This window comes from Gobius niger (genome assembly GCF_951799975.1).
Source record: "Gobius niger genome assembly, contig: SUPER_1_unloc_1, whole genome shotgun sequence".
Lineage (NCBI taxonomy): Eukaryota > Metazoa > Chordata > Actinopteri > Gobiiformes > Gobiidae > Gobius > Gobius niger.
The window spans coordinates 2,245-19,710 of NW_027639333.1; the positions used below are offsets into that span (position 1 = coordinate 2,245).

Here is a 17,466-nt window from a genome sequence, read left to right on the forward strand (position 1 = left end):
TGACAAAAATGTGACAAAAAACAAAACAATGACAAAAAATGACAAAAAAAATGACAAAAATGTGACAAAAAAATGACAAAAAAATGACAAAAAATGACAAAAATGTGACAAAAATGTGACAAAAAAATGACCAAAAAACGACAAAAAAAAGACAAAAAAAGACAAGAAAAAGACAAAAAAATGACAAAAAATGACAAAAATGTGACAAAAAAATGACCAAAAAAATGACAAAAAATATGACAAAAAAATGACAAAAAAATGACAAAAAAACGACAAAAAAAACGACAAAAAATGACCAAAAAACGACGAAAAAACGACGAAAAAAACGACAAAAAAATGACCAAAAAATGACCAAAAAATGACGAAAAAACCACGAAAAAATGACAAAAAATGTGAGGTCACGGCGCCCCCCTGGGGAGGCCGCGGCGCCCCCTGGGGGAGGTCACGGCGTCCCCTGGGGGAGGTCGCGGCGCCCCCTGGGGGAGGTCACGGCGCCCCCTGGGGGAGGTCACGGCGTCCCCTGGGGGAGGTCACGGCGTCCCCTGGGGGAGGCCACAGCGCCCCCTTCAGGGAGTGTGTGTGTCATGTTGAGGCCTGGGGGAGGCCACAGCGCCCCCTGGGGGAGGTCGCGGCGCCCCCTGGGGGAGGTCGCTGGCGCCCCCTGGGGGAGGTCGCGGCGCCCCCTGGGGGAGGCCACAGCGCCCCCTGGGGGAGGCCACAGCGCCCCCTGGGGGAGGTCACGGCGTCCCCTGGGGGAGGCCACAGCGCCCCCTTCAGGGTGTCACTCACGTGCTTGTGGAGGAAGGCTCTCACTCGCCCGAGCTCCGGGAGGAACTGGCTCCTCACCACCAGCTGCAGGAAGCGGATCTGCACCTCGGCGTTCAGCGAATCGAACAGCGCCACGTACCGCGACGAGAGGCGGGACATCAGCTCTGCAACCAATCAGAGGGCAGCGCGTGAGGAGGGCGGGGCTACGGGCTAACAAAGAGGCGAATCCTCGTACCCTGGGACAGCGGCGCCTGGTCCAGGAGGCGGTCGAGGAACAGCACGACCTGGAAGGTGCTCCAGGATGAGAGGTCAAAGGTCGCCAGGCTCTGGGGGTCGGGAGGTCGCGAGGGGTCGCTCCACAGACGCACCAGGTCGAACACCGGCTGCGTCAGAGCGCCCCCTGCTGAGAGGTCGGGCTCGAACAGAGGAGGCCCACAGGCCGAGAGCCACCGCGAGAACTCAGCGCCTGAGGAGGAGGAGCCAGAGGAGAACAGTCAGGCAGTGTGTAAAGCAGACTTAGATAAAGAGTGTCTCCTGACCTGTCCTGGTGGGGGCGCTGCTGAGCTCGGGGAAGTGCTGCAGATACAAACCGATCAGGTCCTGAGCCACGACGCTTTTGAACTTGAACTCACGGATGAACTCCTGCAGAGAGACGGGCAGGTTGGTCAAAGAGGCCTCGCCTTGAAGCCTCTGACCCCCCCTTTAACCGAGCACATTTCCCCCTGCTTTACCCAAATCTAAAATAAAGCTTATGCTCCTCACATTTAAATCCATAAAGGGTTTAGCTCCGCCTTATCTCCAAGACGCTGCCATTCCATATCAGCCAACCAGAGAAGAAGAAGTTGTGTCGTGTCGAGTTGGCAAAAAAGTGACAAAAAAGACAAAAAAATGACAAAAAAATGACAAAAAATGTGACAAAAAAATGACAAAAAAATTACAAAAAAAATGACAAAAATGTGACAACAAAATGTGACAAAAATGTGACAAAAAAAATTACAAAAATGTGACAAAAAAGGACAAAAAAATGACCAAAAAATGACAAAAAATGACAAAAAATGTGACAAAAAATGTGACAAAAAATGACAAAAATGTGACATAAAATAACAAAAAAATGACAAAAAAAATGACAAAAAAATGACAAAAATGTGACAAAAAATGACAAAAAATGACAAAAAAATGACAAAAATGTGACAAAAAATGTGACAAAAAATGTGACAAAAAAAATTACAAAAATGTGACAAAAAAGTGACAAAAAATGACAATAAAATAACAAAAAAATGACAAAAAAATGACAAAAAAATGACAAAAATGTGACAAAAAAATGACAAAAAAAATGACAAAAAAATGACAAAAAATGACAAAAAATGACAAAAAAATGACAAAAATGTGACAAAAAATGTGACAAAAAATGTGACAAAAAAAATTACAAAAATGTGACAAAAAAGGACAAAAAATGACAAAAAAATGACAAAAAATTACAAAAAATGTGACAAAAAATGTGACAAAAAATGACAAAAATGTGACAAAAAAATGACACAAAAATGACAAAAATGTGACAAAAAATGTGACAAAAAATGTGACAAAAAATGACAAAAAATGACAAAAAATGACAAAAATGTGACAAAAAAATGACACAAAAATGACAAAAATGTGACAAAAAATGTGACAAAAAATGACAAAAATGTGACAAAAAATGTGACAAAAAATGTGACAAAAAATGACAAAAAATGACAAAAAATGACAAAAATGTGACAAAAAAATGACAAAAAATGACAAAAAATGTGACAAAAATGTGAAAAAAAATGACAAAAAAATGACAAAAAAATGACAAAAATGTGACAAAAAAATGACAAAAAAAATGACAAAAATGAGACAAAAAATGACAAAAAAATGACAAAAATGTGACAAAAAATGTGACAAAAAAAATTACAAAAATGTGACAAAAAATGACAAAAAAATGACAAAAAAATTACAAAAAATTACAAAAAATTACAAAAAATGTGACAAAAAATGACAAAAATGTGACAAAAAAATGACACAAAAATGACAAAAATGTGACAAAAAATGTGACAAAAAATGTGACAAAAAATGACAAAAAATGACAAAAAATGACAAAAATGTGACAAAAAATGTGACAAAAAATGACAAAAAATGACAAAAATGTGACAAAAAATGTGACAAAAAATGTGACAAAAAATGACAAAAAATGGCAAAAAATGACAAAAATGTGACAAAAAAATGACAAAAAATAACAAAAAAAGGACAAAAAAAAGGACAAAAATGTGACAAAAAAGGACAAATAAATGACAAAACTAGTTATGGTGGGGCAGCAACGGGTCATAATGAGTGTTGTCGTGTCGTGTCGAGTTGGCACTGACCCGGAGGAAGCGGTCGAACTTGCCCGTGTCTCCGCAGAGCTGGCACAGGTAGGACACGAAGCAGAAGCCTTTCTCGTAGGTGAAGAGGTTCATGAGGGAGCTGGGGTTCACTCCTGTCAGAAACCACAAACGTCAGAGAGGTGAGGAGTGAGAACAGAAGCCCCAAAAAGGCCAAACATTGTAAATCCTTTCAATAGAAAATAGAAGATTTACAAACTGCACTGACGACGAGGGGCAAGACGGAGTCACCTGACAACTCCCAGCATGCACTTCTTTGCAAACATTTGTCTAAAATGTATAAAAATAGACCTTGGGGTGCGCCAGTGGAAACGCTGGTCAGAGAGTTCACCACTGACTCTCTGCAATGCTTAACCTCTTAACTCCCACCTGAACATGTTTTCCCCTGTTCTCCAAATTCTCCGAATCTAAAAGCTTCTTCAAAACAGCGATAAAAAAGAAAAAAAGTAAATGAGGACGTAAACACAACAAAAAAGCGCTATAAAGGGACCAGAAAAAGCAACAAAAATGACAGAAATCCAGCAGAAAAAAAGACAAAAATCCAGCAAAAAAATGACAAAAATCCAGAGGAAAAATGACAAAAATCCAGCAAAAAAAAGACAAAAATCCAGCAGAAAAAAGACAAAAATCCAGCAGAAAAAAGACAAAAATCCAGCAAAAAAAATGACAAAAATCCAGCAAAAAATGACAAAAATCCAGCAGAAAAAAGACAAAAATCCATCAAAAAAATGACAAAAATCCATCAGAAAAATGACAAAAATCCAGCAAAAAAAAGACAAAAATCCATCGGAAAAATGACAAAAATCCAGCAAAAAAAGTGACAAAAATCCAGCAAAAAAAGTGACAAAAATCCAGCAAAAAAAAAGACAAAAATCCAGCAGAAAAAAGACAAAAATCCAGCAAAAAAAAAGATAAAAATCCAGCAAAAAAGTGACAAAAATCCAGCAGAAAAAAGATAAAAATCCAGCAAAAAAAAGATAAAAATCCAGCAAAAAAGTGACAAAAATCCAGAGGAAAAATGACAAAAATCCAGAGGAAAAATGACAAAAATCCAGAGGAAAAATGACAAAAATCCAGCAGAAAAATGACAAAAATCCATCAGAAAAATGACAAAAATCCAGCAGAAAAAGTGACAAAAATCCAGCAAAAAAAGTGACAAAAATCCATCAGAAAAATGACAAAAATCCAGCAAAAAAAGTGACAAAAATCCAGCAAAAAAAATGACAAAAATCCAGCAGAAAAAGTGACAAAAATCCAGCAAAAAAAAAGACAAAAATCCAGCAGAAAAAAGATAAAAATCCAGCAAAAAAATGACAAAAATCCAGCAAAAAAGTGACAAAAATCCAGCAAAAAAAAAGACAAAAATCCATCAGAAAAAAGACAAAAATCCAGCAGAAAAATGACAAAAATCCAGCAGAAAAAAGACAAAAATCCAGCAGAAAAATGACAAAAATCCAGCAGAAAAAAGACAAAAATCCAGCAGAAAAAAGACAAAAATCCAGCAGAAAAATTACAAAAATCCAGCAAAAAAATGACAAAAATAAAATAGCAGTCTAAGGTTCTGTGGGTCCTGGAGGGAGTTGCAATAAACTATTTCCTCTGATATTCACAATGTGAGGGGCATGAGTGTTATGTCCCAGAGGCCCATCGCTCATTATACCAGATGATCTGTGAACCAGGACTCAAGAAAGGCGTCACATCCCTCTAGTGCAGGAGTTGTGTAATTGCATCTACATAAAGATAGTTAATCTAATGGCTTTTCCCGATCATAGGGGTTATGCACTAACGACTTCCGCATTCCATAAGTGAGTAAACCACTTCCGGTCACCGTGTTATTTAATCGGAGCAAGAACTTTTTAGCAGCTGAAAACACTGTCACTTGTTTTACACATTGGAAAACGGGTCAAAATAGCTCCAGTTTAGTTTCATAAATTCAGCTTAGCCTTCAGTGAAATATACATACAACATGTGGAAATCGTATCCAGAGGTGCGTGTGTGCGTGTGTGTGAAAAGGCTTCAGAACAGGCTTAATGCATCTACAGAAGAACAGCCACAGCATCGTAACAGTCCGGTTACATCAATAACGCGTCAGTTCGAAGTCTTCTGTTGAATATACTTTATTAAAACTGGCTCTTGTGTATCGTTTGTGATCACAGACGATGCAAATACACGTCCGTGGGCAGTACATGAATTTAAATACAGTGCGTCGGGTGAGGCGGCTAAAGCTAGCTTAATGATAGCTACGGCTCCACAAGCGTTAGCATTCAATAAATACGCGACTTTTACTCCTGGAATCTCTTGTCTGAGCAGCGAAGAATGTGTAGCTCTACGTAGTGGAGCTATTTTGACCAATGTGTAAAACAAGTGACAGTGTATTCAGCTGCTAAAAAGTTCTTGCTCCGATTAAATACCACGGTGACCGGAAGTGATTTACTCACTTATGGAATGCGGAAGTCGTTAGCGCATAACCCCTATTGTCGGCCCACCGGGAAAACTCCCGAATCTCCCGATGGCCCGTCCAGCCCTGCGTGTGTGCTCCGTGTGAAGAGCGTGATGCGTGTGAGGACAGGAAGTACCTGGCTCCAGTCGCACGTGCAGTTTACTGACGGGGCTGTTGTCTCCGAGCAGACGCAGCTGTCTGTGCAGGGCGTCCAAACGAACCAGCGTCTCCAGGCACGTGAACGCATCGCCTGCAACACACGCCATCCACAGGAGAAACCGTTACATTCAGAGATTTACAAAAACCGAGCACCGTGCATTATAAACAACAGGGGTGAGAGGACAAAGAGACTGACAAAAATCCATTAAAAAAATGACAAAAATCCAGCAAAAAAAAGACAAAAATCCAGCAAAAAAAGTGACAAAAATCCAGCAAAAAAAAGTGACAAAAATCCATCAAAAAAACAGTAAAAAAAATGACAGAAATTCAGCAGAAAAAAGACAAAAATCCAGCAAAAATCCAGCAAAAAAAGTGACAAAAATCCAGCAGAACAGAAGAACAGAACCTTGGGGTGTGCACTATAAACAACAGGGGTGAGAGGACAGAACCTTGGGGCGCGCCTGTGGAAACGCTGGTCAGAGTTCACCACTGACTCTGCAATGCTTAACCTCTTAAGTCCCACCTGACCATGTTTTCTCCTGTTCTCCGAATCTAAAAGTTTCTTCAAAACTGCGATAAAAAAAGAAAATGAGGATGTAAACACCGAAACAAAAAAGTGACAAAAATTCAACAAAAAAATACAAAAATCCAGCAAAAAAATACAAAAATCCAGCAAAAAAGTGACAAAAATCCAGCAAAAAAGAGACAAAAATCCAGGAAAAAAGTGACAAAAATCCAGCAGAAAAATGTCCAAAAAATCCGGAAGAAAAAAGACAAAAATCCAGCAAAAAAAAGACAAAAAATCAGCAGAAAAATGACAAAAATCCAGCAAAAAAGTGACAAAAATCAAGCAAAAAAGTGACAAAAATCCAGCAAAAAAGTGACAAAAATCCAGCAAAAAAATGGCAAAAATCCAGCAAAAAAGTGACAAAAATCCAGCAAAAAAGTGACACAAATCCATCAAAAAAATGACACAAATCCATCAAAAAAATGACAAAAATCCATCAAAAAAATGACAAAAATCCAGCAAAAAAGTGACAAAAATCCAGCAAAAAGTGACAAAAATCCAGCAAAAAAGTGACAAAAATCCAGCAAAAAAGTGACAAAAATCCAGCAAAAAAGTGACAAAAATCCAGCAAAAAAGAGACAGAAATCCAGGAAAAAAGTGACAAAAATCCAGCAGAAAAATGTCCAAAAAATCCGGAAGAAAAAAGACAAAAATCCAGCAAAAAAAAGACAAAAAATCAGCAGAAAAATGACAAAAATCCAGCAAAAAAGTGACAAAAATCAAGCAAAAAAGTGACAAAAATCCAGCAAAAAAGTGACAAAAATCCAGCAAAAAAATGGCAAAAATCCAGCAAAAAAGTGACAAAAATCAAGCAAAAAAGTGACACAAATCCATCAAAAAAATGACAAAAATCCATCAAAAAAATGACAAAAATCCATCAAAAAAATGACAAAAATCCAGCAAAAAAGTGACAAAAATCCAGCAAAAAGTGACAAAAATCCAGCAAAAAAGTGACAAAAATCCAGCAAAAAAGTGACAAAAATCCAGCAAAAAAATGACAAAAATCCAGCAAAAAAATGACAAAAATCTAGCAAAAAAGTGACAAAAATCCAGCAAAAAAATGACAAAAATCCAGCAAAAAAGTGACACAAATCCATCAAAAAAAATGACACAAATCCATCAAAAAAATGACAAAAATCCATCAAAAAAAAAGACAAAAATCCAGCAAAAAAGTGACAAAAATCCAGCAAAAAGTGACAAAAATCCAGCAAAAAAGTGACAAAAATCCAGCAAAAAAATGACAAAAATCCAGCAAAAAAAAGAAAAAAATTGAGAAAAAAAAGACAAAAATCCAGCAGAATAATTACAAAAATCCAGCAAAAAGTGACAAAAATCCAGCAGAAAAAAAGAAACAAATGGAGAAAAAAAAGACAAAAATCCACCAAAAAAAAGACAAAAATCCAGCAGAATAATGACAAAAATCCAGAAGAAAAAAGACAAAAATCCAGCAAAAAAGTGACAAAAATCCAGCAAAAAAGTGACAAAAATCCATCAAAAAAAGTGACAAAAATCCAGCAGAAAAAAGACAAAAATCCAGCAGAATAATGACAAAAATCCAGAAGACAAAAGACAAAAATCCAGCAAAAAAGTGACAAAAATCCAGCAAAAAATGACAAAAATCCAGCAGAAAAGTGACAAAAATCCAGCAGAAAAAAGACAAAAATCCAGCAGAAAAGTGACAAAAATCCAGCAGAAAAAAGACAAAAATCCAGAAGAAAAGTAATTAAAAATGGCACAAACACATAAGGGAAATAAAAAGTGACGACAATGGCAAAGAGGAGAGAATGCACTTGGTTTTGGCGGGTGCTAAGAGGTTAAATGCTCCGCGCTCCTCACCGTAGGCGGCGGCCGTGATGCGTCTCTGGGCGTACGTGGCCAGGCCCTCGCTCAGCCACATCTGCTCCCACGTGGCGTTGGTGACGGCGTTCCCGAACCAGCCGTGCGCGATCTCGTGCACCACGTCGATGAGCAGGAACTCGCTGCTCTCCAGGATGGACGAGATGATGAAGGTCAGACACGGGTTCTCCATGGCCACGATGGGGAACGAGGGCGGCAGGAAGACCAGGTCACACCTGCGGCGGCAAAGTCAATGTCAATCTTAACCCCCGCTTTTTAGATTTGGATAAAGCCACAGGTAGGGGTTGCTGCTGCTGATTAATCTCTTAACTCCCACCTGAACGGATCCCATTTTCCCCAGTTTGGCTTTACCCTAATCAAAAACCTGCTTGGGAAAAAAGCACCAAAACAGCCACAAAAAATGAGAAAACAAAGAAACGCAACGAAAATGTGACAAAAATGTGAAAAAATTCAACAAAAAAGTGACAAAAATTCAACAAAAATGTGACAAAAACTCAACAAAAAAGTGACAAAAATTCAACAAAAAAGTGACAAAACTCAACAAAAAAGTGACAAAAATTCTACAAAAAATCAACAAAAATGTGACAAAAATTCAACAAAAAAGTGACAAAAATTCAACAAAAATTCAACAAAAATTCAACAAAAAAGTGACAAAAATTCAACAAAAAGTGACAAAAATTCAACAAAAAGTGACAAAAATTCAACAAAAATGTGACAAAAACTCAACAAAAATTCAACAAAAATTCAACAAAAAAGTGACAAAAATTCAACAAAAAAGTGACAAAAATTCTACAAAAATTCAACAAAAAATTGATAAAAATTCAACAAAAAAGTGACAAAAATTCAACAAAAAGTGACAAAAATTCAACAAAAATTCAACAAAAATTCAACAAAAATTCAACAAAAATTCAACAAAAATTGACAAAAAATTGACAAAAAAGTGACAAAAAAGTGACAAAAACTCAACCAAAAAATGACAAAAATTCAACAAAAATGTGACAAAAATTCAACAAAAAAGTGACAAAAACTCAACAAAAATTCAACAAAAAATTGATAAAAATTCAACAAAAAAGTGACAAAAATTCAACAAAAATTCAACAAAAAATTGATAAACATTCAACAAAAAAGTGACAAAAATTCAACAAAAATGTGACAAAAATTCAACAAAAATGTGACAAAAATTCAACAAAAAAGTGACAAAAATTCAACAAAAAGTGACAAAAACTCAACAAAAATTCAACAAAAATTCAACAAAAAAGTGACAAAAACTCAACAAAAAAAGTGACAAAATATCACAAAAAAGTGACAAAAACTCAAAAAAATAAAAAAATCAGTTACCAAAATAATCGTGAGTTGCCGCCCTATCACACAGTTAAGTAGTAGAACTGAAAAAAACCCTTAAATACCACTTATGGAAATGAATCAGAGTTGGACTAATTTAAACTGAAACCAGATTCCTTTGCTCATTCGAAATTGTTTTTAACATAGAAATAAAAAGGAGAAGTGGCGTTTGACCCTAACGTATACAGACAGTTGGAGAGTTGGCTAGTCCGGGAGACTTTTCAGAGTTCGTTAGCCTGCTCAATGTATTTTTCATATAGCCGTTAGCATTAGCCACCCAAAAAATCATGAAAGATCCAGATGTTTTCAGCTGTTGTCCACCTTTAGGTCAAAGCCTCGTTAGAAATCATTCATGAATGTACAGATCATTGGAGATTAGTCTAACGTCTAAAAGTGTCCTCTGAGCTAAATGCTAACTCAAATTAAGCTAGGTTTCGGCTTTTTGTCATATTACAGTATATTACAACTAAAATATTTCATGTTTAGCGCATATTTACTTACTACTCCTTACTGGTTGTGTTTCCTGAGGTTTTTTGCTGTCACATCTTTGTGGCTCGATCACATTTACATTACAATGAATACAAAGGGCAAAACGCTACAAAAAAGCAATGAAAACGTGACAAAATGTAATAAAAACGTGGCCAAAAAAACCTGTCAAAGAAAAAAAGAAAAAGAAAAAAAACTCAACCAAAAAGTGACAAAAGTTAAACAAAAAAGTGACAAAAAATCAACAAAAATGTAACAAAAACTCAACAAAAAAAAACAAAAAATTGAACAAAAAAAGACAAAAAAACTCAACCAAAAAGTGACAAAAATTCAACAAAAAAAAGACTAAAAATTCAACAAAAAGTGACAAAAATTCAACAAAATAATGACAAAAATTCAACAAAAAAGTGACAAAAATTTAAAAAAAATGTGACAAAAACTCAACAAAAAAGTGACAAAAACTCAACTAAAAAGTGACAAAAATTCAACAAAAATGTAACAAAAACTGAAAAAAATGAAAAAAAAAGACAAAAAATTGAAAAAAAAAAGACTAAAAATTCAACAAAAAGTGACAAAAATTGAACAAAAAAAAGACAAAAATTGAACAAAAAAAGACAAAAAATTTAAAAAAAAAGACAAAAAATCAACAAAAAGTGACAAAAATCAACAAAAATGTGACAAAAATTGAAAAAAAAAAATGACAAAAAATTGAAAAAAAAAGACTAAAAATTCAACAAAAAGTGACAAAAATTGAACAAAAAAAAGACAAAAAATTGAACAAAAAAAGACAAAAAATTGAAGAAAAAAAAAAAGACAAAAAATCAACAAAAAGTGACAAAAAATCAACAAAAATTGAAAAAAATATATATATATATATATTTCAAATGAGGTGTTACACAGGCCTATATAATAGCCAAAGAGGACAGAATGCATTTGGTTTAGGCGGGTGGAACATCCCTGGATACTATCAGTCAGTGTTACTCCGAGTGAGGGGGGGGGGGACTTCACTACTGACCCCCCCGAGCATCATGTTACTAAAGTGACTTTACCTGCCCCACAGGTAAGGCCCGAACAGCCGCTCGGCCGCGCTCAGCCACCGCTCCACAGCGCCCCCCAGCTGCTGCACGGCGCAGGACAGCAGGCACGGCTCCGCCCACACTCTGCTCCGAGGCCCGAGGTCAGAGTGCTGCAGCTCGCCGGCCACCAGCGCCACGAGGTACGACGGCACGGGCTCCTCCATGGAGAACTCGAACACCCGCTGCTCTCTGCGGAACGAGCTGCGGGAGGCGCTCATGAGCACCGTGAAGCCGTCAGGGACCTGAAGCATCAAACATACGTGTTAACACCTGCTGCTCTCTGAACGAGCTGCGGGAGGCGCTCATGAGCACCGTGAAGCCGTCAGGGACCTGAAGCATCAAACATACGTGTTAACACCCGCTGCTCTCTGCGGAACGAGCTGCGGGAGGCGCTCATGAGCACCGTGAAGCCGTCAGGGACCTGAAGCATCAAACATACGTGTTAACACCTGCTGCTCTCTGAACGAGCTGCGGGAGGCGCTCATGAGCACCGTGAAGCCGTCAGGGACCTGAAGCATCAAACATACGTGTTAACACCTGCTGCTCTCTGAACGAGCTGCGGGAGGCGCTCATGAGCACCGTGAAGCCGTCAGGGACCTGAAGCATCAAACATACGTGTTAACACCTGCTGCTCTCTGAACGAGCTGCGGGAGGCGCTCATGAGCACCGTGAAGCCGTCAGGGACCTGAAGCATCAAACATACGTGTTAACACCTGCTGCTCTCTGAACGAGCTGCGGGAGGCGCTCATGAGCACCGTGAAGCCGTCAGGGACCTGAAGCATCAAACATACGTGTTAACACCTGCTGCTCTCTGAACGAGCTGCGGGAGGCGCTCATGAGCACCGTGAAGCCGTCAGGGACCTGAAGCATCAAACATACGTGTTAACCCCTTAACTCCCACCTGAACCGAGCACATTTTCTCCAGTTTGGCTTTACCCCAATCCAAAAGCTTCTGGAAAAAAGATGTGAAAACAGCGACAAAACTGAGACGAAAACAATGATGGAAATGTGACAAAAAAGTGAGAAAACATTGACAATAAAGTGGCAAAAATGTCACAAAAATGTCACAAGAAATTGACAAAAAAATGTTGAAAAAATGACAAAAATCTGACAAAAAAATGACAAAAATGTGACAAAAATTTTTTAAAAAATGGACAAAAAATGACAAAAATGTGACAAAAAAATGACAAAAATGTGACAAAAAAATGACAAAAATGTGACAAAAAAATGACAAAAATGTGACAAAAAATTTATAAAAAATTGACAAAAAAATGACAAAAATGTGACCAAAAAAAGGCAAAAATGTGACAAAAATTTGATTAAAAATTGGTAAAAAATATGACAAAAAAATGACAAAAATGTGACAAAAATTTTATAAAGAAATTGACAAAAAAATGACAAAAATGTGACAAAAAAAATGACTAAAATGTGACAAAAATTTGACCAAAAAAGGACAAAAATGTGACAAACATTTGATAAAAATTTGGTAAAAAATATGACAAAAAAATGACAAAAATGTGACCAAAAAAAATGACAAAAAAGTTACAAAAATGAGTTGAATCCCCAACAAAAAAATGATGGAAAAAAAAGTGATGACGTGAGGAAAAAGATCCTCTCGGTTCAGGCGGGAGTTAAGAGGTTTAACACCTGCTGCTCTCTGACCGAGCTGCAGGAGGCGCTCATGAGCACCGTGAAGCCGTCAGGTAGAGGTCTGCGCGGTACAGATTTTTCAGTCCCGCTCCCGCCCGCAAAAATCCCGCAATATGCAAGATGGGGAAAAAGCAAGTAGACCAGCTCAGGCCTGTCCACATAGCCTTGTGTATAACATAGGTTTTTCACGGTGTATGGGACAGTCACACCAGTTCAACCCCAAACTAAGTTATGCCCCTGTCACTGTAGCATCAAACACAGACTGAATCTATTAACACGTCAACAAACGCACGCGCTTCATGTCAAATAAGTTGTACATTAAAGGCCGACTTTACTCCACAGAATAAGCATAAAAACATTACACTCACTGTGCACTCGATCTTCTGAGGATCCGTTGTAGAACTTGCTGCTCTTAAACCTCTTTATCCATGATTCTCACTCATCTGGTCAGTCCTCAGCTCCAGTTGGAAATAACTTTATAATCCACAAACACAGGCCTGTCTCCACCTGCCCCGCGCCCATCGCCGCTTGTTTTACATGTCAACAGCGCGTGGTTACAGCAGCCACACCATAGATAAGTTTAGGCTTATTTACAACTTTTGACATGCAAAACAAGCGGTGATGGCACGGGGCAAAGACAGGCCTGTTGTTGTGGATTATGCAAAAGAAGTTTGTCCAAATGGCGCTAATGACCGACACGACGAGAGAGAATCATTGGATAAAGAGGTTTAAGAGCAGCAAGTTCTTCGCCGGATCCCCAGAAGATGGAGTGCACAGTGAGTGTTTTTATGCTTATTCTGTGGAGTAAAGTCTGGCTGAATGCCATGTTGCACTAACTCATTGCGTGTGCGTTTGTTGTGTTTGACTTGATAGATCCAGTCTGCGCTTGTCCGTGTTACGCAGTGACTGGAGCCAATAACTGTTTCTATCCATGTTGAGCGTGAACACAGTGATTCTGCGGTTCTAATGCTCTCATTATCAAAATAGAATGAACAAATGAAATGAAAATGAAAAATTATTTAGTTTGCGGGACAGCGGTTGATCGTCCCACCCGCCCCCTCCCGCGCCCGCGATGAGCTTTAAAAATGTGTCCCGCGAGACTCCCACGGGAGTACAGGGCTCTACCGTCAGGGACCTGAAGCAAGAAACATACGTGTTAACCTCTTGACTCCCACCTGAACCGAGCACATTTTCTCCAGCTTGGCTTTACCCCAATCCAAAAGCTTCTGGAAAAAAGCTGTGAAAATAGCAACAAAACTGAGACGAAAACAAGGATGGAAATGTGACAAAAAAGTGAGAAAACATTGACAAAAAGTGGCAAAAATGTCACAAAAATGTCACAAGAAATTGACAAAAAAATGTTGAAAAAATGACAAAAATGTGACAAAAATGTGACAAAAATTTGACAGAAAAATGATAAAAATAAGACAAAAAATGAAAAAAAATTGAGAAAAAAAATGACAAAAAATTGAGAAAAAAAATGACAAAAATGTGACAAAGAAATGACAAAAAATGACAAAAAATGTCCAAAAAGTGACAAAAATGAGTTGAATGCCCAACAAAAAAATGATGGAAAAAAAATCTGATGACGTGAAGAAAAAGATCCTCTCGGTTCAGGCGGGAGTTAAGAGGTTTAACACCTGCTGCTCTCTGAACGAGCTGCGGGAGGCGCTCATGAGCACCGTGAAGCCTGATGGTGGCGCTGTAGTGTGTGTAGTGTGGTGCTGTACCCTGATGGTGGCGCTGTAGTGAGTGTAATGTGGCGCTGTACCCTGATGGTGGCGCTGTAGTGAGTGTAATGTGGCGCTGTACCCTGATGGTGGCGCTGTAGGGGCTCTTGACGGTCGGAGTGTCGAAGCAGGGGAAGAAGGAGCGGTTACACACGCAGTGGCCCTGAGTGAACACCAGGGGGCGACTCTGTCCACACGTCAGCTCTGGGTCCAGCCACCAGATCTGCAGAACACAGGGGACCCTATTGTAAATGTTTGTGATACATTTCAAACGTGATGCTCTAATGCTAACTGATACGCTAATGCTAACTGATACGCTAATGCTAACTGATGCTCTAATGCTAACTGATGCTCTAATGCTAACTGATGCTCTAATGCTAACTGATGCTCTAATGCTAACTGATGCTCTAATGCTAACTGATGCTCTAATGCTAACTGATGCTCTAATGCTAACTGATGCTCTATTGCTAACTGATGCTCTAATGCTAACTGATGCTCTAATGCTAACTGATGCTCTAATGCTAACTGATGCTCTATTGCTAACTGACGCTCTAATGCTAACTGACGCTCTAATGCTAACTGATGCTCTAATGCTAACTGATACTCTAATGCTAACTGATGCTCTAATGCTAACTGATGCTCTATTGCTAACTGATGCTCTAATGCTAATTGATACTCTAATGCTAACTGATGCTCTAATGCTAACTGATACTCTAATGCTAACTGACACTCTAATGCTAACTTATTCTCTAATGCTAACTGATGCGCTAATGCTAACTGATGCTCTAATGCTAACTGATGCTCTATTGCTAACTGATACGCTAATGCTAACTGATGCTCTAATGCTAACTGATGCTCTAATGCTAACTGATGCTCTAATGCTAACTGATGCTCTAATGCTAACTGATACTCTAATGCTAACTGACGCTCTAATGCTAACTGACGCTCTAATGCTAACTGATGCTCTAATACTAACTGATACTCTAATGCTAACTGACACTCTAATGCTAACTTATTCTCTAATGCTAACTGATGCGCTAATGCTAACTGATGCTCTAATGCTAACTGATGCTCTATTGCTAACTGATACGCTAATGCTAACTGATGCTCTAATGCTAACTGATGCTCTAATGCTAACTGATGCTCTAATGCTAACTTATGCTCTAATGCTAACTGATGCTCTAATGCTAACTGATGCTCTAATGCTAACTGATATGCTAATGCTAACTGATGCTCTATTGCTAACTGATGCGCTAATGCTAATTGATACGCTAATGCTAATTGATACTCTAATGCTAACTGATACTCTAATGCTAACTGACACGCTAATGCTAACTTATTCTCTAATGCTAACTGATGTTCAAATGCTAACTGATACGCTAATGCTAACTGATGCTCTAATGCTAACTGATGCTCTAATACTAACTTATTCTCTAATGCTAACTGATGCTCTAATGCTAACTGATGTTCAAATGCTAACTGATACGCTAATGCTAACTTATTCTCTAATGCTAACTGATGCTCTAATGCTAACTGATGTTCAAATGCTAACTGATGCTCTAATGCTAACTGATGCTCTAATGCTAACTGATACTCTAATGGTAACTGATGCTCTAATGCTAACTGATGCTCTAATGCTAACTGATACTCTAATGCTAACTGATGCTCTAATGCTAACTGATGCTCTAATGCTAACTGATACTCTAATGCTAACTGATACTCTAATGCTAACTGATGCTCTAATGCTAATTGATACATGTATGCAAACGAAGGTGAGCCACTAGGCTAAGCTACGCCATAGGAATGAATGGGCGCTAAGCTAACGTTAGCCACAATCACAAATTCCAAAGCAGAATCAGACTCAGAAACCACAACAATACGGATGCAGGAGGGATTGTGAGAGCTAGAAACGGGTTTGGGCCCAAACTAAAAAATGGAGGCCTGTGACTCACCGCGGGGCCGTCGGAGGCGCTGTACCGGACCGTCACGTGGACCTCCCGCCCCGCCCGGACCTCCGGCAGAGACACCCTCAGCGCGGTCCCAAACTCCGAGAAGGTCTCCACGCTGAAGGCCAGGGACACGGGCGGCTCCTGCGCTCGGCCCGGGTCCTGCAGGTCCACGGAGCGCACCTGCAGCGAGGGGTGGGCGTCCAGCACCAGCGTCTGCGCCCCCGACGCCGCGGGGCACAGGTGCAGCGCCATCCAGCCGCTCATCTGCTTCACCGCGAAGTTTATCTGCAGGTCCAGGTGGAAGTGGCGCAGGTGGAACTGGGCGTGGTTCGACGCGGAGGCGACGTCCACCAGGGGGCAGCGCTCAGACGGAGGAGCGGCGCAGCGCCCCCCGGAGGCCGACAGCGAGCGGCAGCAGCAGAGGGAGTGCGGAGAGGCCATGATCCGGGCTGAACCGGGTCAAAATCTGGACTAAACAGGCGAAAGACGGCCACGACCGAGCACTTATCCTGGGCTGACTAAACTAACGGCATTTACATAACGTTACCAAAACAAAAGGAAAACACTTCTTACATCAAAAACATCTTTAAAATGCACTTTAAAATCTGGAGTCCTGAAAATAAAATAAAAACAAAGGTGCTCAATAACCTGAAAGCAATATATTAGGAGTGTTTATCTGCAATAATAAAGCAGAGATTAAGTTAAACCTACAAATCTATATTCAAAGCGACAAACTGCTGGTTTCTTGGAATAATTTGCAAAAAGTTTTAAATATTTTCTCAAGGAAAATTAAGAAAATAGATTTACAACTTCAATATTCATTCAGTGAAGTATAATAATATACTTGTAAAGGCAGTCTGTTGTTTTAAATGTCCACAAAAATCTGAAATAGTGACTCTGGTGAAAAAATACAATTTTCACAAAAAATATTTCACTTTTAATTAAAAAACTATTAAACTGCTGATATACTGGAGTTAGTTTAAGGACACGTCCGGCAAAGCTTAGGCAAAAATATATATCCTTCTTAAAAAACAATTCAAGTATTT

The 17,466-nt window shown here is 39.0% G+C and overlaps 1 protein-coding gene across 1 annotated transcript; it reads right to left on the reverse strand.

The window, feature by feature from the left end:
- Positions 1–582: 582 nt before the first annotated feature.
- On the reverse strand, positions 583–17,025 carry LOC306981147 (aminopeptidase RNPEPL1-like; the record flags this gene model as incomplete). The annotated part of the gene is made up of 9 exons (XM_079583036.1): positions 16,424–17,025; positions 14,554–14,694; positions 11,065–11,333; positions 8,168–8,403; positions 5,741–5,854; positions 3,147–3,259; positions 1,308–1,410; positions 1,004–1,234; positions 583–932 (listed from the first exon to the last, which is right to left on the reverse strand). The coding sequence occupies exons 1-9, from the start codon at positions 16,859–16,861 to the stop codon at positions 583–585; spliced, it is 1,995 nt and encodes a 664-aa protein (XP_079439162.1). The 5' UTR covers positions 16,862–17,025.
- Between the last annotated feature and the right edge of the window lie 441 nt (positions 17,026–17,466).